Consider the following 27,598-nt stretch of genomic DNA (forward strand, 5'->3'; position numbering starts at 1 on the left):
GGGAGGTCTCACAAGGAACTTCGCGCCGTCCAACAGAGGCCCTGAGTGCCACAGAGGCCCCGCGGGGCCAACGCAGAGCGGCACGCGGCGCCCCCGGAAAGGAGGCCCCTTCAGGCCTCCCCCAACCAGAACAGCCACTTGCAGATGCTGAGGCGGCGCTCGGAGCCCCGGGGTTGCCCGGCGGCGCTGGAGCAGTGCGGAGCGCAGCTCGACTTCGGCACGGCCGCCTCTTCCTCGGGGCGCGGGGTGATGACGCCACAGGACGCGCCGCTCGGGCACCGAGCACGCGCATGCGCGCTGAGGCGCTGTTGCTATGCCGACGTCGTCACGCATGCCCTGTCGCCGCGGTGGCAGTTCCAAGGGCGCGCGGAGAGAGAGGGCGTGCCGTCGCCGTGGCAACGCGGCCTACACGCAGGGCCTGAACCCCGAGCGGGCCTCGGGGGCAGCGGGGGGCAAAGAAGCCGGGGGGGAACGGAGAGCCCTCCACCAGGGATCTCCTGGTGAGGTGGGGGAGGGCTTCGCGGGAAGGGCAGAGCTCCGGGTGTGCTCAGTGGAATCCGGGCTGGTCGAGTGCCCACCTGCTGCTTCCCCGTTGTTTCACCATCAGAGAGCAGCAGCTGCGGAGCAAAATAAACAGCATGAGAACCAAGGACACCTCTAGAAGAAGAAGGAACGGCTCACGGCTCTCATTGCACAAGCGCCAGCGTGAACGGTTGAAGAGTGTTTGTAGAGGGCTCTGTTGACATGTAAAGGCGGATGGGAAAGTTGTAGGGGTGGATGGGAATGCTAAAAGAAAAGAAAAAGAAAAAGAAAAAAAAGAAAAGGAAACTTGTGAAGGTATGTAAGTGGTGCGAGAGCTTGTAATAAACGATTTGGATCATTGACATCTGGTCCGTGCATCAGCCGCTGCAGCGGGGAGGGGGAAGGAGGGGGGGGAGGGCAGTGTGGAGGGTGTGTTCTCAGGCCAGCACCAATCTACGTTGGCTAGAGCAGATCACAGACTTTAATATCTTGAACTCCGTGTTTTTCTTAACCCTTTTGGCATTTGCTTATTTTTCCCTCAATTCCACGATTCATACCCTCAATTACACTTGCATGTACCATCAAAACAGTCCCCCCCCCTCCCTTCAAAACCCACAAATCAAACAGTACAGTTCTTCACTTTCCACAGACACCCAGCACTTGGTCTCACAATGAGGATACTGAATTACAAAAACTTAGTGGTCCCACTACTTCCTTTACGATCCCAGTTTCTTATTCAATATCCCCCTTGGCTCACCAGCAACGTCTCTTCAGTGAGCCAAACTACAACCCAGGGGGTCTTCTCGGTATCTCTTTAGTCCTCCCTTGTACCACAGCAGCTTCTTAGATAACACTTCCACAGCATAAACATTTAACACTCACAAAGACAGTGACAACAACCAGTACAGTTTATCCTCGGGATCCTTCCTCTCCCCACCTCCCCCCAGGGCCCAACCTTCCTTCGGTGTTCCATTCCCACTCTTGCACAGCTGCCCACCTAATCCTGCCTCTTTCTTGTCCAGTAAACAACACACCCATGATAAACGTCACTTCCATCCCTGAGTAGAACTTAGGCCCCAGGAATTGATCTAATTGCTCTGCTTCTCTTGTAGGATCTTCCCTCGTTGATATCTAATTCCCCCTTTTCCACATCTAATGCAGAAAACGCATTCTATTCCTACACTAACTACTGTGCCTGGCAGTATCCCTCCCTCCTCACCTTGGTCATTTTTGCAGGATGAAACCTTACACTCAGAAGACATCAGAAGCTCCTTGTGTGGGCTGTAGCTTCTCTGCTCCTCCTCTCCTGTGGGTTTCATGCTCCAGCAGGGACCGTGCAGGGATACACAGCAGCAGCACTGCAGCCAGGAGGTGTGTGCATCAGCAGCAACGCGGGCAGTCCAAAGCCCTAGCACCGCTAGTTGCAGGCCGCCAGCCAGACTCAGCACCACTGATGACAGCCAGCTGAGCTTGCTGAAGACGAGGTACGCAACCTCCACTGCTCTCTGCCCATCTGCCCAGCCACTGGTGACATCCGAGAAAGCTACCAGCTTGGCTCAGCATGATCTCCCCTGGGAGAACCCAAGAGCAAACCTAGATCCAAAATCTCTGATGAGCACCACGAGAACTCGTTTCGAATTGCAACCACTTCCATGGAACCAGACACTGCTGCATGAGTTTCAAGGAGAAAAGGACAAATATCCTGCAAGTTGTATGGGATTGTTGCCCACAAATATGAATATTTAAAAAGATTTTATTAAACACATGCATATACAAAAAGAATGTGCTGTGCTGTCCTGCAGCCAGGAACAGAGGCCAGGAATGGCGGTGCCTGCTGAGCACGCGCAGGGATGTCCCAGTGTGAAGGGCAGCAGGGCACTGGGGTTGCTGTGCTCCTCTGAGGGACAGAGCTGTCAGAGGAGTGCTGCAGCTCAACAGAACAGACAGCACAGCGCTCGCAGGCTCCGTCGTGACGTCGCTGTCCTCGAGGCTGTCCTGAGGATCAGTGTGGTCTGAGCTGCCAAGCATTGGACTGAGCTCTCCGCGTCACTGGCCAAAGGCATGAGGGCTGCAACAGGAAGAAACAGAGCAGAGATGAAGCAAGCTGCAGAGCTTCATCTCTCCCTTCACTCCCTTCACTCCCTCACATCCTGCAAAGGAGGGTCTCCTTCACACGCTCCAGGAATCTCCCCGGCTGTTTCCTCTCCAGGTGTTCCACTTCCAGCAGACGTAGGGAACACTGACTTCCCCAGTGAAACTTCTCCTAGCTGCTTGTAGGAGATCTCATCTCCCTCTTCATCGTGCTTGGGCTCCCACCACAATATCAGCCTTGCTGCCCTTTCCTCTGACTCTGACTTAGGAGGAAGTTCTTTCCTCAGAGGGCAGGGAGGCCCTGGCGCAGGCAGCCCAGAAAACATGTGGGCTCCCCATCCCTGGAGCTGCTCAAGGCCAGGTTGGATGGGGCCCAGGGCAGCCTGATCCACCGGGGGGCATCCAGGACACAGCAGGGGCTTGGAACTGGGTGGCCTTTAACGTCCCTTCCAACCTAACCATTCTACCACTCTGGGATTTCAGGCTTGTATGATCCTTGAGCTTCCCTTTCCACTGAATTATTCTAGGATCCCATGGCTGCACGATCTTTCAGGTCCCTTCCAACCCAATCACTCTAGGATTCCACGGTTCTGTGATTCTGAAGGTCGCTTGAAAGCCAACCTTTCTAGGATTCTATGGCTCCGAATCGTCCCTCAGCCCCAAGAATCTCCTTGGAAGAGAGCAAGGCACGGGGGGTCTCTGCCCCCAGCTTCAGCACACACACCACAGCCCTCACTTACCCCTGATGATGTCCTCTAGCTTCTCCTCGCTCTGGTCCCTTGAGTAGCGCGCAGCAAGCCCTAGGCACAGAGCACCCGTCAGATCCTGCTCCCAGCAGCAGCAGAACCGCACTGCTCCCCAGCAGCGAGAGTGGCCGAGGGGGGCCTGAGCAAGACACCGGGGCCCTGGGACCCACTCAAGGGGCTCTTAGGGCCACAGGGCAGTGGCTGGGACCGCCAAGCACTGCCAAGAGAGGGGCAAAGGGGCTGTGGCTCACCAATGAACCTCACGGCCTCCTCTCGCAAGGCCCCCTGAGGGTCCTGCAGGTAGGGCTGGCTCTGCTGCAGGTATTCCTCTGCCCTGCTCTGGTCCCGCTGCAGCTGGAGAGAGCACAAGAACATGGGCATTGCAGACGCTTCCCAGCTCCCTGCGCTGTCCCTGTTGGCCTGGGGCTCTGGGCTTCTCCTTACCAAGCACTCCGCGATCCTCCACGTCTCCTGTTTCTCAGCCAGCTCCCGGAGGTCGTTCCAGGACAGGAGATTGGCCGTTTGTACAACGGCTCTCCCGGCAGCCTGCAGGGAAGCAGAAGCTGGGAGATGGCACTGTGGCCCGAGGAAGGAGAGCCGGCATTGCCCTCCTCTTGGCAGGGCCGGGAGCCTTTTCCCAGCGTGCTGTGGGAAGGGGGACAGAATGCGGGCTGGGCGCGATGGCTACACAGAGACACGGAGCCAGCAGCCCCTCCGTGGCCGTCCCCAGCACGACGCTGGGCTCCCAGCTGGCTCTGTCCCAGGCCCTCAACGCCCAGGCTGCGCGTATCAGAGCTCTGAGCCCAGGCTGTGGAAGCGGGACCCCTCCGCCTGCACCGCTGTGAGGAGCAGCAGGGAGCTGGGCCTGTCCTCAGGGCCTCGGGCAGCAGCCACGGGCCCTGGCACCCAGAGCACCCAAACGGTGTCACCGCGCCCTTGGTGGGACGGAAACCTGTACCTGGGCCACGTCCTGGTTCTCATCGCTCATCCGAAAGAGCAGTGGGACCAGGCCCCTGCGCACCGTCCCCTTCATTCTCCTCCGGTGGCACCAGACCACGGCCTGCACCATGTCTCTGTAGAGACGGATGGAGGACACCCGCACGGCGCTCGACTCCTGGGAGAGAGGCAGAGAATTTTAGCACGAGGAGGCCGGACCGCCTTCACACCGCCTCCATGGCACGCAGCGCCTGCAGGCCTCCACCTTCCTGCACCGTGCGTGGGGACCAGGCCTGGCTGGACTTGCACAGGCAGCGGAGGAGGCATGGAGGGCCGGAAGCCTAACTGCGGGGAGCAGATGCTGGGCACAGGGCTCTCCGAGGGCCCACAGCTGTTTCCCTGCCCGGAAGGAGCCCCAGGAGGAGCGAGGGGGGCGGAGGGCCCAGGTGCGAGTGCCAGTGCTGCCCACACAGCTGGGCCAGAGGCGCTGGCACTGCAGAGCGCCCCTGCGAGGGCTCTGCCTCCCACAGCAGCCTCACTTACATCGACAAAGAGAGGCAGGAGCTCCTCAGCGTGCTGCACAGCGATGGAGCTGGCCTCCTTCCTCTTCACGTGGCCCATGATGTTTTGGATGACAAACAGGGCCTTCATCTTGACGTCTGCGCTGGCAGCCTGCAGGGTGGCCATGATCTCTGGCAGCACGACCTCCATTTTTCTTGCCTGTAGGAAACGCAGGTTCCTCTGTGTGATGCAGGGAATGACCGCCCTGGGCAAAACACTCCAGTCTCTGAGCTCCAGCCTCCAGGTTCACTTCCTGGCAGCTGGCACGGCAATTGCAGCGGAAGCGGCCGTGGGAGCACTCAGACAGGCCAACGGGGAAATTCTTTTCTCAGAGGGTGGTGACCAGGCTGTCCAGAGAAGCTGTAGCTACCCCACCCCTGGAGGTGCTCAAGGCCAGGACGGATGGGGCCGTGGGCAACCTGATCTGGTAGGGGACAACTAGCCCACGATAAAAGATGGGCTTCCGTGGGCTTTGACGTCCCACCCTCAAAGCTCCTCAGCCAGCAGGCCCCACCTGACCCGTGACCGTCACTCCCCTCCCGTCGCTGCCCAGGAAGCCCAACGCCGCTTCAGTCGACAACGTCCCACTCACCTTCTCCCGTGTCTCGGAGAGTATGACAAGCCCTCTGAGCACCACTGTGCGCATCTCCACACTTGGATGCTTCAGATAAGTCTTGAGGTGGCGTAGGTCACCCAAAAAGTCTTCATTATCTTCACTCTTTGCCATTAGCTGAAACAAAGACACCAGTGAGAGCCTGCAGGGGCACACACAGCCCTGAGGGGCAGCAAAGCGTTATCCAGTAACTCACAGCCAAGAAGAGGATGCACGTGTCTTCTGTGACTCCTTCTAGCAGCCTGCTCAGCTGTGAGCCCTTGGTCAGCTCCTTCAAAACCTTCTCCAAGGTCCGCGGCATGCAGAGCATCACCTCCCACATATCCAGGGCACTGCTACAAATACATTGTAGGCAGGGCTTCCTTAGCCACAGTTGAAACCCTTCAAGCCCACTTTGCTTGGAGAGCCCTGGCTGAGCAGGACGGCCCCCGGAAGAAGCCCTCCAGGCTGTTGAGGACAGTACCTGTCGCTTGGTGGAGAGGACTTCAGCAGGTCCCTGACTTCCTCCGCGGGCATCTGGCTGGTCAGAAGGAGGAGCAGGGAGTCCAGGCAGTGCCGCGCTGCCTTTGCGGTGATGCTCCTCAAGTTCTTGCGGATGGAGGTCACGATCTGCGTTTTCTAAAGGGGACACAGGCGAGAACAGACCACAACCACTTCCACAGGTGCCGCTGAAACCACTGCACTCCCCATCGCTAAGAACGGCTTCAGGAGCCCAAGAGACCTCGGCTGGGGAGGGAAGAACAACGCCTGAAAGGGCTCGAGGATGGGGCAGTGGCCAAAAGGTGCTTACATCTGATAGCCAGAAGGCGTGGTCTTCCATGGCCACGGCCATCACACTGCAGGCCACCTCCTTGTCATAGATGCTGGAGTCAACCATCGCTTCAAGGGCTGTGAGGACGACGTCCATCCTCTCAGCAGGCCTGAGGTATCCTCCAAACGCCTGTGGGTGGAAGCGGGGGAGGGAAGACATGCCACACCGAGCATCCCAACGGTGCTTCTCAGTTGAGCAGGGAGAGCAGCTCTGCAGAGAGATGCTGGGCAGCAGAGCCTGTAGGAAAGCTGGCAGCATCAGCTTCTGTCACTGCGTGGTGCAGGATGGCAAGAGAGGGCTCTGGGAGAAGGACTGTGAGCGGGGGCATGGGCAGTCGGTAAGAAGGGCTTGCTGACAGCCTGGAGGGCTGGATCTGCTGCCGTGACACTCCCTTTGCTCACAAACATTTCCTGCTGATGCTGTGGACGAGATCCTCAGCAAGGCAGAAGGTTACCTTGGCACAATCACTGGGACTGCACAAGTTATCGCATGCAAAATTAGTATCCTGCAGCTTCTCCCGGAGATGCACGTACTTTTCCATCTCCTCTGTCAGGGCTGTTCCTAAAAGGGAGGGAACACAGAAGAGTCAGAAGGAAACAGTGTCTTTGCCATCAAACTCAGCAAGTGGGGAAAAGCTGCTTTAATCTGAAAAGGCCTGAGGAGACCCGTGGTGTTGGAGACCATTGGTGAGCAGACATAGCCTGATGGGACCCACGGAGAAGAGAGTGGAGGAAAGGGACTGTACAGCTAAAGGTGATGGGTGCTTGGAACGAGAGGCAGCTTAGGAAGGATGAAGCTGCTCTGAAGAGTAAAAGAGCCCAGGGAACTTGCAGACTCCACGGTCTCCAGGCTTAACAGTGCCCAAGAACAGGAGACAACGAGCAGACACGGGAGCGCAGAGATGCTGCCCAACCCATCTTCTCTTACTTCTATCGCGTTTGACAAATGCATAGAGGCGATAAAGAGCATCTGTAGCTGGAACTCTGGTGGCATGTTGGCCACAACTGAAAAGGCAGAGGTGACCCAGCAGCTGTCCCAGGATTGGGAAGTAGACCTCGATGAGTGACTCATATATAAACCCGCAATTTGCAGCGCAGTACCAGTCCTGGGTGACAGAAGGAGAAGAGAGGAGGGGTTGAGTGGAGGCAGAGCAGGGCGTGGAGAGGGAAGAGCGGGGGCGAAGAAGGGGCAAAGACCCTTGTCTGGGGGCAGAGCCCTGCTGAGAGCTCCCAGCTGTGCCCCGGCTGCAGGCACCCCTGAGCTGCTCTGGGATGTGGAGGATGGGAGACAGCCTGGCTGGAGGGTGCCTGGCTCCTTACTTTTTCTATAAAGTCCGTGATCATCCGTAAAACCCCGTACAGGGCTCTCGTACGAACGTGCATGTGCTGGGAGTGGAAGAAGTGGAGCAGAGCCTGCAAGGAGAGAATCTGCTGGTACTTGCCCTGGGAGCTTGCGTGGCTCCAGCAGGAGCTCTGGGATCTTCCCCACTGGGAAGGAAGAGCAGAGCAGAGCAGAGCAGCAGGGATGGGATCCTTTGTAGGACTGTCTGGGGCAAGGAGGGTCTGTGCCACTGCAGGAGCGACACGCGCATCCCTCGGGGTGTGGAACCCTCCTAGTGACCCCACTCTCCGTAGCTGCCAGACCTGAAAGATGCTGCACATCTCCTCCCTCATTCTGGAGCTGGGGCAGTTGTGCACCAAGGCTCGCAGCATGACGTTCATGGCAATCATGGTCTGCAAGAGGACAGAGAGTTGTAGAAGGGCACCTGCGGCACCTCGCAGGGCACCTCATCCTAACCCTATCCCCAAAGAAGAGACGAGGGTGGAAAAGCAAAGCTGGCTTCCTGCCCTGCCTGGCTCTCCTGTGGTCTCAGCACAAGGAGCCAGGGAGCAGCCCAAAGGGACCTGGGGTTCCGGTGGCTCACCCAGCACCCACCTTAGTGTAGAGAGTTTGCTCCTCTTCTGGTACGTCCAGTTCCGGAGGCAAAAAGAAGACACTGTTGAAGCAGGAATTCAGGATGCTCTCTGTTTTGCCTTCCAGTGCTGTCTCCACAGTGCTGGAAGGGGAGAGAGGAGCCTGTTGGACACTGTGCCTTGAGGCTTTGCCAAGGAGGACATGGCCCTCCACGCGGAGGAGGGAACCTCCCTGCCAGCTTCGAGGCCACCAGGAGCCTGCCCTGGGGCCGTGCTAGCCAAATGTGGGCCTGGGCAGCTACCTCATGTCAGCAAAGGTCAGCATGACTTTCTGCTTTATCACTGAGCACAAAGCGTGCATGGCCTCCTCATCGATCAGCGCCTACAGAACACAGGAGGGACGGGATGTGGCAGCCACCAGAAGACAGTTCCACGTCCGTGCTCACTTCTCCCCGTGCCAGTCCTGTCCACACAAGGTGCAGGGGGTCCATGCCCCCGTCTCCAGCCCAGTGCATATCTCCTCACCTGGACATTCTCTGCCAGCTGGTTTTCTCGGCAGAAAGTATTCAAGTCGAGCGACGTGTCCTTGCATTTGCACAGTACGCAGATGCTGCTCAGGAATTTGATTTTCTGTCGCTCATCCTGGTGGTCGCAGAGGGAACAAGAGGGAGCATGAAGGTGAGATCAATGGCCAGCAGGACCCCAAGCATCGTGGGGCGCGGTGCAATGCCTGCAGGGCAGCAGCCTGGAGAACAGCAGGGGCACCACAGTGGAAGCAGCTGCTCTTACCTTGTCCTGTCTCTTCAGAAACTCACCGATGCATAGAATGGCCGCTTTTCTCCACAGCTCCCATATGGTAGTACCTAAGCAAGGAGGAGAACAATGAGCACCATGGAGAGGGGCTGAAGGGAAGGAGTGACGGAAGGAATGGCCCCAGCGTGTTGCACGGAGCCATCCATCCTGCCAGCTTCCCTGAGCCTGACTGCGGAAATGCGGGTACCTCCTGCCAGCGCAGCAGCCTCTCGTCAGCCATCCCAACAGGCTGGGAGAGGTTGGCACTGGCACAGGCTGCCCAGAGAAGCCGCAGGTGCCCCATCCTTGGAGGTGCTAAAGGCAAGGCTGTATGGGGCCACGGGCAGCCTGATCTAGTGGGTGGCAACCAGCCCACGGCAGGGGCTGGGCCCGTGAGGGCTTTGAGGCCCCTCCACACCCAACCATTCCAGGATTCCATGGTACCACGATCCCTTTAGCTAGAGCTGGACTCCATGCTGGGGAGGGGGGTTTCAGAAAAGGTGGTGCCAGAAAAAGTGGCTGCCAGCTTTGAGTAGAGCATGACTGCTGTCCCCAGTGCTTCCCACCAATTACTCACGTGGACGTATGATCTCCACCTGGTTCTCCTCTTCCTCTTCTGGATTCCACGCCTGCCAAGCCACCCTCGGCCTCCTGGGGGGTCTCACCTCCGTCTCATTGGACCGAGAATCAGAGTTGGCAAAGGGGGGGGACACGGAGAGGCAGAATCGCCGGCTCCTATGGGCACGCTGGAGTGACATGGCGAGAAGTGGGCTGTGCTCAGGGATGCCTCGAAGGTCCCCGTGCTCCTGCCCTGCCCTGTCGCTGTCCCTCCTGGCAACTCTTCTGGCTTTCCCTTTGGATATCACCTAGGCTGTGCTGACCCTTTGTGACGCCATACACTGGGCGGCATTATGATGCGCGTCTCTACTCTCAGCAGCTTGTAGGGACGCTGACCAAACAAGCACATCTGGTTATACCCACGTGTAGCGTAACAAACGTATCAGACCAAATACTGCATCCTTCCGTGCCTCAGGGCATAGAATCCTAGAATCCTTAGAGTTGGAAGGGACCTCTGAAGGCCATCTAGTGCAAGTCCCCCGCAATGGACACAGACACCACAGCTAGATCAGGATGCCCAGGGCCTGGTCCAGCCTCGCCTTGAAAGTCTCCAGGCATGGGGCATCAACCACATCTCTCGGCAACCTTTACCAGTGCCTCACCATCCTCACCGTGTGAGGTACATTTTGGTTTTGCGGTAGAAGTTTCCAGTATTTTCTGTATCTAGTGTTCTCCCTTGCTGAAACTGTAACCTTCCTGTGAGACAGCTGTTTCCAGTATATACCTCTCTTCTTGTATGTAGCCCAGGCCCTCACTGAACTTATGACTCTCTTGTGAAACAGTTATATATGTTATTGATTCGTAAAGAAAGCAGAAGAATAGAGTGAAACTGAGAGGGGGGTGTACCTACTCGGGGAGGATTGCGACAGCACAGGATAAGGAACGTACACAGGGTGGGGAGAGCCCAGTATAGGGCAGCATGGGGAGATTCAGGCATAGGATGGCGAGAGCCAAGCACAGCACAGGACGGATGTGCTAACTTTGGCATATCGCCCTCATATCCAAGCACAAAGCAGAACGGATGGGCTATCTTTGAAATATGGGAGATATTTCAAAGCATACCTAAGGACAACATATAGGTAACAGTCCTTATGTGGAGCTGTACCGTAGCAACAGTGTCGGCAAGTGATGTGAGCTTGAGACATTCAACCAATGAGCGCCCAGGAGAGGCATTACCTGCATCAGGTTTACCGATCCCATCTCTGCTTTGCTGGTCCACGTACGCAGTTAATACTGTGTGACTGCTCAAACCGATCTTTCAGAAGTAACACAGTCAACAGTGGATTATTAAGATGTCGCAAAGCTCAACTACATAAGGTGCCGAGCACCTATATGGAAAGAGACAGCCCATATTCCAAAAAGCTTTAATCCAATCCCAATTTAATTCAATCCCAATGAACGTGTGGGTTTGAAATGTCATTGTTCAGCACTGGCCAATGAGATATTCCAGTCTGAGTTTCTGAACCATGTGGTAAAGCATCACAACAGCTTTAAGTATCCAAGGATCTGTCAGGGCTTTAGTCTACAAGAACTAAGAATCCCATCATGTGCAGCTCCTGCTGAATGGAAGACACACCTACTCAACGATTTACCCCCCTCCCTTTTCCCATCTGAGCTAGTGAGAATCAGCCTCAATGGGAATGCTAAAAACAAACAAACAAACAAACAAACAAAACTTGAGAAGGTATGTAAGTGATGTGAGAGCTTGTCATAAACAATTTGGATCGTTCACATCTGAGTCCACGCATCAGACGCTGCAGCAGGGAGGGGGGGGGAAGGGGAGGGGAAACTTGGGGTGGAGGGGGGGGCCTGGGGCGGAATGGGGTGAGTGGGGCTTCCAAGGGGCGTAAAGGGGGGCTGAAGGGGAGGTGAGGGGTGGAAGGGGAAAGCTGGGGGGTTGTGAGGGACTTCTATGGGGTAGAAACGGGGTCAGGAAAAAGAGGAAAGGGTAGGGAGGTGGGCCTGACAACAAAACAGCGGCTACCATCTGAGGAGGAAAGCTAATTTACCAAATATAATTTCGGAATGCAAGATAACACAATATAAGGCAATAATCCTGTCCCACAGCAACTGGAGCGGTCACCTTTTTGGAAGAGATCGCCGTGGTGGTTGATCTGTCTTGTAGTTCTTTTACCTGTGCTCACAGTGCAGGAGTGGGTTTTTTATGCCACTTCTTCACATTTTCTCCATGCTGACGCAGGTAATTCCACAAGGCAATACGCAACATAGTCTTACTGTTGTCACTTGCTCGAGCTGGAGCACGTCTTCTCTTCATAGCTGAGATACCGGATGATGCAGGCTGGGAGGAAACCAATTTGATCAGCCCCTCCAGTAGGCTGTTTTGATAATCCTGATCCTCATCAGCTGTGTCTCATATCACCACGGGTTCATGGGGTTCGTCACGATGAAGCACAGTAGACAGTTCCTCCATCACATCTTCTTGATTACTCTCTATTCCATCCAGTCACTTTCAGTTACTTTCAAAATGGCTGAAACGTAAGCACGTAGAGGGGTTAAACGTAGCTCAAAGTCACGGAGCTTAGTAATCAGTTCATTCAAAAGGGCTCTTCTTGCCCTCTGCCATACATTGCTGCTAACGTACCGCCGTACTCACCGGGGGCAGATCTTGTGAATATACACCACATATCCGGTGTACACCTGACTCTCTCGGGATGACGGTCTCGGTTTGGATTGGAATTTGAATGGGGATCAGAATTTAGAGGAATAAACGTGGGGTCATGTAACATTTCCACCGCGGCACGTTCTCGCAAGTAACGATGCCTTTTTCCATAGTAGTCCACTTCATTATCTCAGGCATCGGAGGGGGGGGAAGGGGACAGGGGACCGTGGAGGGGAGGAGGGGCACCCTAGGGGTCAGATCGAGAGAGTGGTGGGAGGGAGAAAGGAGTCAGTGCGGAGGCACTGGGGGGACACACGGAGGGACAGAGGACACTAGCGATCAGGATGGGGGGCCTCTAAGGGTCAGACTACGGGGACCGGGGGCGACAGGGCATTTCAGTGGTCAGAATGGGGAATGGGGGGAAGGGAGACTCTCCAAGTCAGAACAGGAAGACTCGTGGGGGGGGGGGGCAGTGTATTGCAGGGGGCAGAAAGGGAGACGGGATGAGGGGGCGGGCGCACAGACAGGGGACCCTAGGGCTCAGACTGGGGGACTGGGGACGGGGCGGGGACAGAAAACCACGAGGGTCAGAAAGGGGGCCTGGGGGTGGGGCACTGAGGTACCCTGGGGAGGGGAGGTCTCACAGGGAACTTCGCGCCGTCCAACAGAGGCCCTGAGTGCCACAGAGGCCCCGCGGGGCCAACGCAGAGCGGCACGCGGCGCCCCCGGAAAGGAGGCCCCTTCAGGCCTCCCCCAACCAGAACAGCCACTTGCAGATGCTGAGGCGACGCTCGGAGCCCCGGGGTTGCCCGGCGGCGCTGGAGCAGTGCGGAGCGCAGCTCGACTTCGGCACGGCCGCCTCTTCCTCGGGGCGCGGGGTGATGACGCCACAGGACGCGCCGCTCGGGCACCGAGCACGCGCATGCGCGCTGAGGCGCTGTTGCTATGCCGACGTCGTCACGCATGCCCTGTCGCCGCGGTGGCAGTTCCAAGGGCGCGCGGAGAGAGAGGGCGTGCCGTCGCCGTGGCAACGCGGCCTACACGCAGGGCCTGAACCCCGAGCGGGCCTCGGGGGCAGCGGGGGGCAAAGAAGCCGGGGGGGAACGGAGAGCCCTCCACCAGGGATCTCCTGGTGAGGTGGGGGAGGGCTTCGCGGGAAGGGCAGAGCTCCGGGTGTGCTCAGTGGAATCCGGGCTGGTCGAGTGCCCACCTGCTGCTTCCCCGTTGTTTCACCATCAGAGAGCAGCAGCTGCGGAGCAAAATAAACAGCATGAGAACCAAGGACACCTCTAGAAGAAGAAGGAACGGCTCACGGCTCTCATTGCACAAGCGCCAGCGTGAACGGTTGAAGAGTGTTTGTAGAGGGCTCTGTTGACATGTAAAGGCGGATGGGAAAGTTGTAGGGGTGGATGGGAATGCTAAAAGAAAAGAAAAAGAAAAAGAAAAAAAAGAAAAGGAAACTTGTGAAGGTATGTAAGTGGTGCGAGAGCTTGTAATAAACGATTTGGATCATTGACATCTGGTCCGTGCATCAGCCGCTGCAGCGGGGAGGGGGAAGGAGGGGGGGGGAGGGCAGTGTGGAGGGTGTGTTCTCAGGCCAGCACCAATCTACGTTGGCTAGAGCAGATCACAGACTTTAATATCTTGAACTCAGTGTTTTCCTTAACCCTTTTGGCATTTGCTTATTTTTCCCTCAATTCCACGATTCATACCCTCAATTACACTTGCATGTACCGTTGGCGAGATGGCGCCGGGTGAGCCGACCGCGCTCAGTTCAAAAGAAGACAAACACCAAGAGAGCAAACGTTCGTTGTCTCGTCTCCCGCCCCGTATCCGGACCCCTCAGGCGGAACGTTGTATCCTTTACCTGAATTACGTCAGTGTTACCTGACTCAAGGGGGCGGAGGAAGCTGTGATCTACATGGGCAGGATCAACTTACTGCCCACAAGGGGAGGGACCAGACGAAAGGTCCATCCAATGCGGACAGGGGGCGTAGCCTACCGTCTCTGGTCACTCCCAGGGGCGGTGGTGTGAGGGATAGTGTAGAGGAGAAAGAGGGGAGTGGCTTTGAGTGCAGGGGGAGGGATCAAATGACGGACTGGAATCGGATTAGATCGGAGGCTTTGGGGAAGGGTGTAGTTCCAGAGGCATTCCGGGTGATTGTGAGTGATCGTGGTCCCGAATGGGTGCCGCCTGACCCCGGGGGTGTTGCGCGCCTGGTGGAATTTATGGATAAAAGAGGCCTGAAATCGCCTCTGACGTTAAATGCACTACAGGCTTTGGCTGCCCCGGGGCCTCTCCTCCCCCGTGACATCACAAACTTAGTGCGTGTGGTGCTCAGGCTGGTCCAGTATACGTTGTGGGAGACGGAGTGGATGGCCGAGTTGGGGGGTCGTGCCGGGGCGGCGGGGGTCGGCCCGGGCCGCTCCCTGTGTGGGACCGGCATACAGCAGCTTTCAGGGAGGGCCGTGGGAGTGGCTTCGCCCCAGGGCCAGCTAGCGAGACTAAGGCCAGGGGAGCAAATAGCGGCCACAGATGCAATGGTGGAAGCGTTTAATAAACTCGCGCATAAGGCTGAACCACCTGCTCCGTGCACAGATATTACCCTGGGCCCGAATGAGTCCTTTCAAAGCTTTGCAGACAGGCTTTTAGCTGCTGTCTGATCTCCTGAAACCGGCCCAAGGGCCAGTGATCATTGAATGCCTGCGACAGAAATCACATGACAATGTTAAGGCATCGCTGCAAGCCGGCCCGAGTACGCATAATACCCCAGGAGAAATTATTCACTATGTCTTAGATAAGCTCAAGGTGGCTCATTTAACTAATGAAGGGCTAGCCACAGCTATAGTCGCAGCTGTTGGCCCGCAACAGCAAAGGTTGCTGCAGCAGCAAGGGCTGTTTCTGATGCAACCAGTATGGCCACGTTACAGCACAATGCCCCTCTGGGGGAGGCCAGTCAGGGCCTCCTGATTGCAGGAAGGGCTTGCTAGAGGGTATCTGTTGTCGGGTAAGCGGCAGTTAAACATCATGAATCTGGGAAATTCTGTGGGTACCATTGTGAAAAGTAATACCAGATATAAGTAACATATCTGCAAAAACTGAGTCTAGGTGCGAGTTTTTCTACAGAAATTCTTTGTTGGCAAACCGAAGCCAACTCCAGATCAACCGAGGGACGGACAACGGGATCGAGAACTACTCATCAAGAGGAGCACCACACCTGCAACGCTGACACTTCCGATGTTGCTGATGTTTATGGTGTCCCTGGCGATCACAGCGTGTCGCAAACAACTACAATGGAAGCAAGAACATAGGCAGAAGATTAAACAAGAGCGTAATCCCTTTGGGAGTTGGCTGAACAGACTGTTTGTGGGAATGGGTTCATGGTTAAAGCAATTGCTTAAGGTTTTCGCTACGGGGCTTGCAATTTCTGTATGTATTCTAATCTGTCTTCTATGCTTTGTAGGATGCTTGCAGAGCTGCCTGCAACAAATGATGGAAAAGACTTTTGACCATCGGATTGAGTATCATAGACTGCGTGAAAGGTTGTAGAAGGGTTTAGGTTGTTGCGTTCGTGCTGTAACGGGGCAAGGCTTGGCAGAGCACAGGAAAGGATTCTCTGTTGCTCTGATGTTTGCTTAAGGATTGCAGTAGAAAGATAGTAGGAATAGTGTGCTGAAATATATTTAAGATTAGGCGCTTAGCGTTGCTTCGCGATGTACGGGTTAGGCACGCGTAAGGAACATTTAGCTTAGGGAGGGGGAGATGTTGTAGTAGGCGCTTGACGGAGATACGTGCTGTATGGGATAGGCCTATCCCTAAGCACAGTGAAAGGGTGCTGTTGTGCTCAGACAGACAGTCCTTGCTAACGAAGTAAACAAGATAAGAAGGCGAAGGAATGAGGAGACAATAGGAGCCAAATAAGGAATTGTAGTAAGGGGCTAAGATCCAGTACGGATGAATCAGGACAGGGCACGATAGCTCAAGTAAAAATATATAAGCTGTGCTTAGTAGTGAATAGACGCCATTTTACTGCTCATCATATTGGTGTGTGTCTGCAGTCATTTGGCCCTGATCAGGTAATTGGTCAGTGTGTGCAAGAGGGCTAACAAAGGAGGCTAACGTCATAGTTGCAGAAGGCAACATAGGATCTTCCCTCGTTGATATCTAATTCCCCCTTTTCCACATCTAATGCAGAAAACACATTCTATTCCTACACTAACTAATGTGCCTGGCAGTATCCCTCCCTCCTCGCCTTGGTCATTTTTGCAGGATGTCCGTGGCAGCCTCGACATCGCTGCTTTGGGCAGCTGTTCTCCTCTCGCTTACAGCCTCAGTAGTCTGCGAGCGCTTTACCACGCGTTGTGACTGGGAACACACATGTATAACTTCAGGTTACCAGACAGCTCGTGCGTTCAGCCTTAGCAATCGTTAGGTCCGTGGCCGTCCAACTGGCCTTGAGAGCTGGCTGTGGACTGCATCTCCTGTCTGCCCCGAGTGGCCAGTAAGCAAATACAGTGAAGTTAGGAATGACTCCTTTTGGAGTGAGGATGCACAGCCTTGGACCATTCAGTACGCGATCCAAGGTTACTGTTGCCTGAGGCACTCCATCCTAGAAGGAGATCAGGTTGCTCAGCAGGGCCTGCCTCTCGGGAACCCATTCCATCTGGGCCTGATCCCCCGCTTGTCCGGCACGTGCCGTGTGATCTCACTCAACACACTCGACTTCTTTTCTGCAAAGCTTTTAATTGCGTACCGTTCTGCTACTTGGCCATAATTCGGGAGAGTACTTTACGCATACATCCCTAGATCAAATGCATCTTAAAAGATATGTTGCACATTCCCTTTTTCCCCCCTAGGTATAGATAGACATATCTGTGGTCAGTAGCGAGGTCGGGCAGAAGGAATATACGTAGTCTTTTGAGGCCAGTGCGTTCAGCTTTTCTTTCCATTACCCGTCACCTAAGTCCCGTGCCTTCGTGTTTTCTGAGGTCTTTTTCAAAACTCTCAGTGCGGTTCAGAGGTGGGTTTTTTTGTTGCTGGTGTTTGTTTTGTTTGTTTGTTATTATTTTTGTAATGACCTGATAGTACCTCCAGTGGCTTTCACAGACTGAACAGCCTAAAAACAGGATGTAGGAGAAAAGCAACAACCCAAAGAACGCAACAACAGCAACTTGAGGCAAGGCAAGGGTTGCCTTCTAGTAGAATGTGTTCCTGTTGTTGTGTTACTGGATCCCACACAACAGCGCAATCCCTGCATGCGTTTGTTCTCTTAGGTGAGCTTCACTTTTCTTGCTGCTTCTCAGCATACCTGCAGACGTCTGTGTACTGTGCCAAATTGTTTCTTTCATCTGTTGCATTTGGACGAGCATGTGTGAAAAATGAGTCACAGCTTTTTGCTGTCCACTACAAACCTTACACTCAGAAGACATCAGAAGCTCCTTGTGTGGGCTGTAGCTTCTCTGCTCCTCCTCTCCTGTGGGTTTCATGCTCCAGCAGGGACCGTGCAGGGATACACAGCAGCAGCACTGCAGCCAGGAGGTGTGCGCATCAGCAGCAACGCGGGCAGTCCAAAGCCCTAGCACCGCTACTCGCAGGCCGCCAGCCAGACTCAGCACCACTGATGACAGCCAGCTGAGCTTGCTGAAGACGAGGTACGCAACCTCCACTGCTCTCTGCCCATCTGCCCAGCCACTGGTGACATCCGAGAAAGCTACCAGCTTGGCTCAGCATGATCTCCCCTGGGAGAACCCAAGAGCAAACCTAGATCCAAAATCTCTGATGAGCACCACGAGAACTCGTTTCGAATTGCAACCACTTCCATGGAACCAGACACTGCTGCATGAGTTTCAAGGAGAAAAGGACAAATATCCTGCAAGTTGTATGGGATTGTTGCCCACAAATATGAATATTTAAAAAGATTTTATTAAACACATGCATATACAAAAAGAATGTGCTGTGCTGTCCTGCAGCCAGGAACAGAGGCCAGGAATGGCGGTGCCTGCTGAGCACGCGCAGGGATGTCCCAGGTGTGAAGGGCAGCAGGGCACTGGGGTTTGCTGTGCTCCTCTGAGGGACAGAGCTGTCAGAGGAGTGCTGCAGCTCAAGCAGAACAGACAGCACAGCGCTCGCAGGCTCCGTCGTGACGTCGCTGTCCTCGAGGCTGTCCTGAGGATCAGTGTGGTCTGAGCTGCCAAGCATTGGACTGAGCTCTCCGCGTCACTGGCCAAAGGCATGAGGGCTGCAACAGGAAGAAACAGAGCAGAGATGAAGCAAGCTGCAGAGCTTCATCTCTCCCTTCACTCCCTTCACTCCCTCACATCCTGCAAAGGAGGGTCTCCTTCACACGCTCCAGGAATCTCCCCGGCTGTTTCCTCTCCAGGTGTTCCACTTCCAGCAGACGTAGGGAACACTGACTTCCCCAGTGAAACTTCTCCTAGCTGCTTGTAGGAGATCTCATCTCCCTCTTCATCGTGCTTGGGCTCCCACCACAATATCAGCCTTGCTGCCCTTTCCTCTGACTCTGACTTAGGAGGAAGTTCTTTCCTCAGAGGGCAGGGAGGCCCTGGCGCAGGCAGCCCAGAAAACATGTGGGCTCCCCATCCCTGGAGCTGCTCAAGGCCAGGTTGGATGGGGCCCAGGGCAGCCTGATCCACCGGGGGGCATCCAGGACACAGCAGGGGCTTGGAACTGGGTGGCCTTTAACGTCCCTTCCAACCTAACCATTCTACCACTCTGGGATTTCAGGCTTGTATGATCTTTGAGCTTCCCTTTCCACTGAATTATTCTAGGATCCCATGGCTGCACGATCTTTCAGGTCCCTTCCAACCCAATCACTCTAGGATTCCACGGTTCTGTGATTCTGAAGGTCGCTTGAAAGCCAACCTTTCTAGGATTCTATGGCTCCGAATCGTCCCTCAGCCCCAAGAATCTCCTTGGAAGGAGAGCAAGGCACGGGGGGATCTCTGCCCCCAGCTTCAGCACACACACCACAGCCCTCACTTACCCCTGATGATGTCCTCTAGCTTCTCCTCGCTCTGGTCCCTTGAGTAGCGCGCAGCAAGCCCTAGGCACAGAGCACCCGTCAGATCTTGCTCCCAGCAGCAGCAGAACCGCACTGCTCCCCAGCAGCGAGAGTGGCCGAGGGGGGCCTGAGCAAGACACCGGGGCCCTGGGACCCACTCAAGGGGCTCTTAGGGCCACAGGGCAGTGGCTGGGACCGCCAAGCACTGCCAAGAGAGGGGCAAAGGGGCTGTGGCTCACCAATGAACCTCACGGCCTCCTCTCGCAAGGCCCCCTGAGGGTCCTGCAGGTAGGGCTGGCTCTGCTGCAGGTATTCCTCTGCCCTGCTCTGGTCCCGCTGCAGCTGGAGAGAGCACAAGAACATGGGCATTGCAGACGCTTCCCAGCTCCCTGCGCTGTCCCTGTTGGCCTGGGGCTCTGGGCTTCTCCTTACCAAGCACTCCGCGATCCTCCACGTCTCCTGTTTCTCAGCCAGCTCCCGGAGGTCGTTCCAGGACAGGAGATTGGCCGTTTGTACAACGGCTCTCCCGGCAACCTGCAGGGAAGCAGAAGCTGGGAGATGGCACTGTGGCCCGAGGAAGGAGAGCCGGCATTGCCCTCCTCTTGGCAGGGCCGGGAGCCTTTTCCCAGCGTGCTGTGGGAAGGGGGACAGAATGCGGGCTGGGCGCGATGGCTACACAGAGACACGGAGCCAGCAGCCCCTCCGTGGCCGTCCCCAGCACGACGCTGGGCTCCCAGCTGGCTCTGTCCCAGGCCCTCAACGCCCAGGCTGCGCGTATCAGAGCTCTGAGCCCAGGCTGTGGAAGCGGGACCCCTCCGCCTGCACCGCTGTGAGGAGCAGCAGGGAGCTGGGCCTGTCCTCAGGGCCTCGGGCAGCAGCCACGGGCCCTGGCACCCAGAGCACCCAAACGGTGTCACCGCGCCCTTGGTGGGACGGAAACCTGTACCTGGGCCACGTCCTGGTTCTCATCGCTCATCCGAAAGAGCAGTGGGACCAGGCCCCTGCGCACCGTCCCCTTCATTCTCCTCCGGTGGCACCAGACCACGGCCTGCACCATGTCTCTGTAGAGACGGATGGAGGACACCCGCACGGCGCTCGACTCCTGGGAGAGAGGCAGAGAATTTTAGCACGAGGAGGCCGGACCGCCTTCACACCGCCTCCATGGCACGCAGCGCCTGCAGGCCTCCACCTTCCTGCACCGTGCGTGGGGACCAGGCCTGGCTGGCCTTGCACAGGCAGCGGAGGAGGCATGGAGGGCCGGAAGCCAACTGCGGGGAGCAGATGCTGGGCACAGGGCTCTCCGAGGGCCCACAGCTGTTTCCCTGCCCGGAAGGAGCCCCAGGAGGAGCGAGGGGGGCGGAAGGGCCCAGTGCGAGTGCCAGTGCTGCCCACACAGCCGGGCCAGAGGCGCTGGCACTGCAGAGCGCCCCTGCGAAGGGCTCTGCCTCCCACAGCAGCCTCACTTACATCGACAAAGAGAGGCAGGAGCTCCTCAGCGTGCTGCACAGCGATGGAGCTGGCCTCCTTCCTCTTCACTGTGGCCCATGATGTTTTGGATGACAAACAGGGCCTTCATCTTGACGTCTGCGCTGGCAGCCTGCAGGGTGGCCATGATCTCTGGCAGCACGACCTCCATTTTTCTTGCCTGTAGGAAACGCAGGTTCCTCTGTGTGATGCAGGGAATGACCGCCCTGGGCAAAACACTCCAGTCTCTGAGCTCCAGCCTCCAGGTTCACTTCCTGGCAGCTGGCACGGCAATTGCAGCGGAAGCGGCCGTGGGAGCACTCAGACAGGCCAACGGGGAAATTCTTTTCTCAGAGGGTGGTGACCAGGCTGCCCAGAGAAGCTGTAGCTACCCCACCCCTGGAGGTGCTCAAGGCCAGGACGGATGGGGCCGTGGGCAACCTGATCTGGTAGGGGACAACTAGCCCACGATAAAAGATGGGCTTCCGTGGGCTTTGACGTCCCACCCTCAAAGCTCCTCAGCCAGCAGGCCCCACCTGACCCGTGACCGTCACTCCCCTCCCGTCGCTGCCCAGGAAGCCCAACGCCGCTTCAGTCGACAACGTCCCACTCACCTTCTCCCGTGTCTCGGAGAGTATGACAAGCCCTCTGAGCACCACTGTGCGCATCTCCACACTTGGATGCTTCAGATAAGTCTTGAGGTGGCGTAGGTCACCCAAAAAGTCCTCATTATCTTCACTCTTTGCCATTAGCTGAAACAAAGACACCAGTGAGAGCCTGCAGGGGCACACACAGCCCTGAGGGGCAGCAAAGCGTTATCCAGTAACTCACAGCCAAGAAGAGGATGCACGTGTCTTCTGTGACTCCTTCTAGCAGCCTGCTCAGCTGTGAGCCCTTGGTCAGCTCCTTCAAAACCTTCTCCAAGGTCCGCGGCATGCAGAGCATCACCTCCCACATATCCAGGGCACTGCTACAAATACATTGTAGGCAGGGCTTCCTTAGCCACAGTTGAAACCCTTCAAGCCCACTTTGCTTGGAGAGCCCTGGCTGAGCAGGACGGCCCCCGGAAGAAGCCCTCCAGGCTGTTGAGGACAGTACCTGTCGCTTGGTGGAGAGGACTTCAGCAGGTCCCTGACTTCCTCCGCGGGCATCTGGCTGGTCAGAAGGAGGAGCAGGGAGTCCAGGCAGTGCCGCGCTGCCTTTGCGGTGATGCTCCTCAAGTTCTTGCGGATGGAGGTCACGATCTGCGTTTTCTAAAGGGGACACAGGCGAGAACAGACCACAACCACTTCCACAGGTGCCGCTGAAACCACTGCACTCCCCATCGCTAAGAACTGGCTTCAGGAGCCCAAGAGACCTCGGCTGGGGAGGGAAGAACAACGCCTGAAAGGGCTCGAGGATGGGGCAGTGGCCAAAAGGTGCTTACATCTGATAGCCAGAAGGCGTGGTCTTCCATGGCCACGGCCATCACACTGCAGGCCACCTCCTTGTCATAGATGCTGGAGTCAACCATCGCTTCAAGGGCTGTGAGGACGACGTCCATCCTCTCAGCAGGCCTGAGGTATCCTCCAAACGCCTGTGGTGGAAGCGGGGGAGAGAAGACATGCCACACCGAGCATCCCAACGGTGCTTCTCAGTCGAGCAGGGAGAGCAGCTCTGCAGAGAGATGCTGGGCAGCAGAGCCTGTAGGAAAGCTGGCAGCATCAGCTTCTGTCACTGCGTGGTGCAGGATGGCAAGAGAGGGCTCTGGGAGAAGGACTGTGAGCGGGGGCATGGGCAGTCGGTAAGAAGGGCTTGCTGACAGCCTGGAGGGCTGGATCTGCTGCCGTGACACTCCCTTTGCTCACAAACATTTCCTGCTGATGCTGTGGACGAGATCCTCAGCAAGGCAGAAGGTTACCTTGGCACAATCACTGGGACTGCACAAGTTATCGCATGCAAAATTAGTATCCTGCAGCTTCTCCCGGAGATGCACGTACTTTTCCATCTCCTCTGTCAGGGCTGTTCCTAAAAGGGAGGGAACACAGAAGAGTCAGAAGGAAACAGTGTCTTTGCCATCAAACTCAGCAAGTGGGGAAAAGCTGCTTTAATCTGAAAAGGCCTGAGGAGACCCGTGGTGTTGGAGACCATTGGTGAGCAGACATAGCCTGATGGGACCCACGGAGAAGAGAGTGGAGGAAAGGGACTGTACAGCTAAAGGTGATGGGTGCTTGGAACGAGAGGCAGCTTAGGAAGGATGAAGCTGCTCTGAAGAGTAAAAGAGCCCAGGGAACTTGCAGACTCCACGGTCTCCAGGCTTAACAGTGCCCAAGAACAGGAGACAACGAGCAGACACGGGAGCGCAGAGATGCTGCCCAACCCATCTTCTCTTACTTCTATCGCGTTTGACAAATGCATAGAGGCGATAAAGAGCATCTGTAGCTGGAACTCTGGTGGCATGTTGGCCACAACTGAAAAGGCAGAGGTGACCCAGCAGCTGTCCCAGGATTGGGAAGTAGACCTCGATGAGTGACTCATATATAAACCCGCAATTTGCAGCGCAGTACCAGTCCTGGGTGACAGAAGGAGAAGAGAGGAGGGGTTGAGTGGAGGCAGAGCAGGGCGTGGAGAGGGAAGAGCGGGGGCGAAGAAGGGGCAAAGACCCTTGTCTGGGGGCAGAGCCCTGCTGAGAGCTCCCAGCTGTGCCCCGGCTGCAGGCACCCCTGAGCTGCTCTGGGATGTGGAGGATGGGAGACAGCCTGGCTGGAGGGTGCCTGGCTCCTTACTTTTTCTATAAAGTCCGTGATCATCCGTAAAACCCCGTACAGGGCTCTCGTACGAACGTGCATGTGCTGGGAGTGGAAGAAGTGGAGCAGAGCCTGCAAGGAGAGAATCTGCTGGTACTTGCCCTGGGAGCTTGCGTGGCTCCAGCAGGAGCTCTGGGATCTTCCCCACTGGGAAGGAAGAGCAGAGCAGAGCAGAGCAGCAGGGATGGGATCCTTTGTAGGACTGTCTGGGGCAAGGAGGGTCTGTGCCACTGCAGGAGCGACACGCGCATCCCTCGGGGTGTGGAACCCTCCTAGTGACCCCACTCTCCGTAGCTGCCAGACCTGAAAGATGCTGCACATCTCCTCCCTCATTCTGGAGCTGGGGCAGTTGTGCACCAAGGCTCGCAGCATGACGTTCATGGCAATCATGGTCTGCAAGAGGACAGAGAGTTGTAGAAGGGCACCTGCGGCACCTCGCAGGGCACCTCATCCTAACCCTATCCCCAAAGAAGAGACGAGGGTGGAAAAGCAAAGCTGGCTTCCTGCCCTGCCTGGCTCTCCTGTGGTCTCAGCACAAGGAGCCAGGGAGCAGCCCAAAGGGACCTGGGGTTCCGGTGGCTCACCCAGCACCCACCTTAGTGTAGAGAGTTTGCTCCTCTTCTGGTACGTCCAGTTCCGGAGGCAAAAAGAAGACACTGTTGAAGCAGGAATTCAGGATGCTCTCTGTTTTGCCTTCCAGTGCTGTCTCCACAGTGCTGGAAGGGGAGAGAGGAGCCTGTTGGACACTGTGCCTTGAGGCTTTGCCAAGGAGGACATGGCCCTCCACGCGGAGGAGGGAACCTCCCTGCCAGCTTCGAGGCCACCAGGAGCCTGCCCTGGGGCCGTGCTAGCCAAATGTGGGCCTGGGCAGCTACCTCATGTCAGCAAAGGTCAGCATGACTTTCTGCTTTATCACTGAGCACAAAGCGTGCATGGCCTCCTCATCGATCAGCGCCTACAGAACACAGGAGGGACGGGATGTGGCAGCCACCAGAAGACAGTTCCACGTCCGTGCTCACTTCTCCCCGTGCCAGTCCTGTCCACACAAGGTGCAGGGGGTCCATGCCCCCGTCTCCAGCCCAGTGCATATCTCCTCACCTGGACATTCTCTGCCAGCTGGTTTTCTCGGCAGAAAGTATTCAAGTCGAGCGACGTGTCCTTGCATTTGCACAGTACGCAGATGCTGCTCAGGAATTTGATTTTCTGTCGCTCATCCTGGTGGTCGCAGAGGGAACAAGAGGGAGCATGAAGGTGAGATCAATGGCCAGCAGGACCCCAAGCATCGTGGGGCGCGGTGCAATGCCTGCAGGGCAGCAGCCTGGAGAACAGCAGGGGCACCACAGTGGAAGCAGCTGCTCTTACCTTGTCCTGTCTCTTCAGAAACTCACCGATGCATAGAATGGCCGCTTTTCTCCACAGCTCCCATATGGTAGTACCTAAGCAAGGAGGAGAACAATGAGCACCATGGAGAGGGGCTGAAGGGAAGGAGTGACGGAAGGAATGGCCCCAGCGTGTTGCACGGAGCCATCCATCCTGCCAGCTTCCCTGAGCCTGACTGCGGAAATGCGGGTACCTCCTGCCAGCGCAGCAGCCTCTCGTCAGCCATCCCAACAGGCTGGGAGAGGTTGGCACTGGCACAGGCTGCCCAGAGAAGCCGCAGGTGCCCCATCCTTGGAGGTGCTAAAGGCAAGGCTGTATGGGGCCACGGGCAGCCTGATCTAGTGGGTGGCAACCAGCCCACGGCAGGGGCTGGGCCCGTGAGGGCTTTGAGGCCCCTCCACACCCAACCATTCCAGGATTCCATGGTACCACGATCCCTTTAGCTAGAGCTGGACTCCATGCTGGGGAGGGGGGTTTCAGAAAAGGTGGTGCCAGAAAAAGTGGCTGCCAGCTTTGAGTAGAGCATGACTGCTGTCCCCAGTGCTTCCCACCAATTACTCACGTGGACGTATGATCTCCACCTGGTTCTCCTCTTCCTCTTCTGGATTCCACGCCTGCCAAGCCACCCTCGGCCTCCTGGGGGGTCTCACCTCCGTCTCATTGGACCGAGAATCAGAGTTGGCAAAGGGGGGGGACACGGAGAGGCAGAATCGCCGGCTCCTATGGGCACGCTGGAGTGACATGGCGAGAAGTGGGCTGTGCTCAGGGATGCCTCGAAGGTCCCCGTGCTCCTGCCCTGCCCTGTCGCTGTCCCTCCTGGCAACTCTTCTGGCTTTCCCTTTGGATATCACCTAGGCTGTGCTGACCCTTTGTGACGCCATACACTGGGCGGCATTATGATGCGCGTCTCTACTCTCAGCAGCTTGTAGGGACGCTGACCAAACAAGCACATCTGGTTATACCCACGTGTAGCGTAACAAACGTATCAGACCAAATACTGCATCCTTCCGTGCCTCAGGGCATAGAATCCTAGAATCCTTAGAGTTGGAAGGGACCTCTGAAGGCCATCTAGTGCAAGTCCCCCGCAATGGACACAGACACCACAGCTAGATCAGGATGCCCAGGGCCTGGTCCAGCCTCGCCTTGAAAGTCTCCAGGCATGGGGCATCAACCACATCTCTCGGCAACCTTTACCAGTGCCTCACCATCCTCACCGTGTGAGGTACATTTTGGTTTTGCGGTAGAAGTTTCCAGTATTTTCTGTATCTAGCGTTCTCCCTTGCTGAAACTGTAACCTTCCTGTGAGACAGCTGTTTCCAGTATATACCTCTCTTCTTGTATGTAGCCCAGGCCCTCACTGAACTTATGACTCTCTTGTGAAACAGTTATATATGTTATTGATTCGTAAAGAAAGCAGAAGAATAGAGTGAAACTGAGAGGGGGGTGTACCTACTCGGGGAGGATTGCGACAGCACAGGATAAGGAACGTACACAGGGTGGGGAGAGCCCAGTATAGGGCAGCATGGGGAGATTCAGGCATAGGATGGGGAGAGCCAAGCACAGCACAGGACGGATGTGCTAACTTTGGCATATCGCCCTCATATCCAAGCACAAAGCAGAACGGATGGGCTATCTTTGAAATATGGGAGATATTTCAAAGCATACCTAAGGACAACATATAGGTAACAGTCCTTATGTGGAGCTGTACCGTAGCAACAGTGTCGGCAAGTGATGTGAGCTTGAGACATTCAACCAATGAGCGCCCAGGAGAGGCATTACCTGCATCAGGTTTACCGATCCCATCTCTGCTTTGCTGGTCCACGTACGCAGTTAATACTGTGTGACTGCTCAAACCGATCTTTCAGAAGTAACACAGTCAACAGTGGATTATTAAGATGTCGCAAAGCTCAACTACATAAGGTGCCGAGCACCTATATGGAAAGAGACAGCCCATATTCCAAAAAGCTTTAATCCAATCCCAATTTAATTCAATCCCAATGAACGTGTGGGTTTGAAATGTCATTGTTCAGCACTGGCCAATGAGATATTCCAGTCTGAGTTTCTGAACCATGTGGTAAAGCATCACAACAGCTTTAAGTATCCAAGGATCTGTCAGGGCTTTAGTCTACAAGAACTAAGAATCCCATCATGTGCAGCTCCTGCTGAATGGAAGACACACCTACTCAACGATTTACCCCCCTCCCTTTTCCCATCTGAGCTAGTGAGAATCAGCCTCAATGGGAATGCTAAAAACAAACAAACAAACAAACAAACAAAACTTGAGAAGGTATGTAAGTGATGTGAGAGCTTGTCATAAACAATTTGGATCGTTCACATCTGAGTCCACGCATCAGACGCTGCAGCAGGGAGGGGGGGGAAGGGGAGGGGGGACAGTGTGGAGGATGTGTTCTCAGGACAGCTGCTTTGATCGGGGACCCCCAGCGAATGGGGATTCTATGGGGTGGAAAGGGAATCCGGAGGGGAAACTTGGGGTGGAGGGGGGGGCCTGGGGCGGAATGGGGTGAGTGGGGCTTCCAAGGGGCGTAAAGGGGGGCTGAAGGGGAGGTGAGGGGTGGAAGGGGAAAGCTGGGGGGTTGTGAGGGACTTCTATGGGGTAGAAACGGGGTCAGGAAAAAGAGGAAAGGGTAGGGAGGTGGGCCTGACAACAAAACAGCGGCTACCATCTGAGGAGGAAAGCTAATTTACCAAATATAATTTCGGAA

The 27,598-nt window shown here is 56.0% G+C and overlaps 1 protein-coding gene and 1 long non-coding RNA gene across 5 annotated transcripts; both read right to left on the bottom strand.

Annotated features, from left to right (window-relative positions):
• Positions 1 to 1,733: 1,733 nt before the first annotated feature.
• Positions 1,734 to 19,782, bottom strand: LOC124417066. Its single transcript, XR_006932188.1, has 5 exons — positions 19,678 to 19,782; positions 19,485 to 19,587; positions 19,228 to 19,287; positions 17,636 to 18,462; positions 1,734 to 1,766 (listed from the first exon to the last, which is right to left on the bottom strand). It is a non-coding gene; the product is annotated as an uncharacterized LOC124417066 (long non-coding RNA).
• On the bottom strand, positions 2,258 to 13,104 carry LOC107057545. 4 transcript variants are annotated; one of them, XM_040653219.2, is made up of 21 exons: positions 12,218 to 13,104; positions 10,780 to 12,092; positions 9,563 to 9,731; positions 8,983 to 9,056; positions 8,719 to 8,835; positions 8,496 to 8,575; positions 8,216 to 8,336; positions 7,924 to 8,013; positions 7,600 to 7,692; positions 7,208 to 7,385; positions 6,735 to 6,841; positions 6,260 to 6,409; positions 5,933 to 6,087; positions 5,666 to 5,801; positions 5,449 to 5,586; positions 4,839 to 5,015; positions 4,318 to 4,473; positions 3,804 to 3,905; positions 3,611 to 3,713; positions 3,354 to 3,413; positions 2,258 to 2,590 (listed from the first exon to the last, which is right to left on the bottom strand). In XM_040653219.2, exons 2-21 carry the CDS (start codon positions 10,801 to 10,803, stop codon positions 2,454 to 2,456), a joined length of 2,367 nt encoding a protein of 788 aa, XP_040509153.1. In that variant the 5' UTR covers positions 10,804 to 12,092; positions 12,218 to 13,104; the 3' UTR covers positions 2,258 to 2,453. The 4 variants fall into 4 exon arrangements, with proteins under 4 accessions (XP_040509153.1, XP_040509151.1, XP_046760382.1 ...); XM_040653217.2 differs by having other exon boundaries at positions 5,666 to 5,804; XM_046904426.1 differs by lacking the exon at positions 9,563 to 9,731 and having other exon boundaries at positions 5,666 to 5,804.
• Positions 19,783 to 27,598: the final 7,816 nt, after the last annotated feature.

The sequence above is a fragment of the Gallus gallus genome, chromosome 27 (genome assembly GCF_016699485.2).
Source record: "Gallus gallus isolate bGalGal1 chromosome 27, bGalGal1.mat.broiler.GRCg7b, whole genome shotgun sequence".
Classification (NCBI taxonomy): Eukaryota; Metazoa; Chordata; class Aves; order Galliformes; family Phasianidae; genus Gallus; species Gallus gallus.

What these genes read in the sequence shown, in the direction of transcription:
- LOC107057545 (XM_040653217.2), bottom strand. Translation starts at nt 10,803, where the DNA reads ATGGGATCGGTAAACCTGATGCAG. An exon ending in AGATGTGCAGCATCTTTCAG is followed by an intron (nt 7,693 to 7,923) that starts GTCTGGCAGCTA and finishes CTCTCCTTGCAG; the next exon opens with GCTCTGCTCCACTTCTTCCA. An exon ending in TCTCCGAGACACGGGAGAAG is followed by an intron (nt 5,016 to 5,448) that starts GTGAGTGGGACG and finishes CGTTTCCTACAG; the next exon opens with GCAAGAAAAATGGAGGTCGT.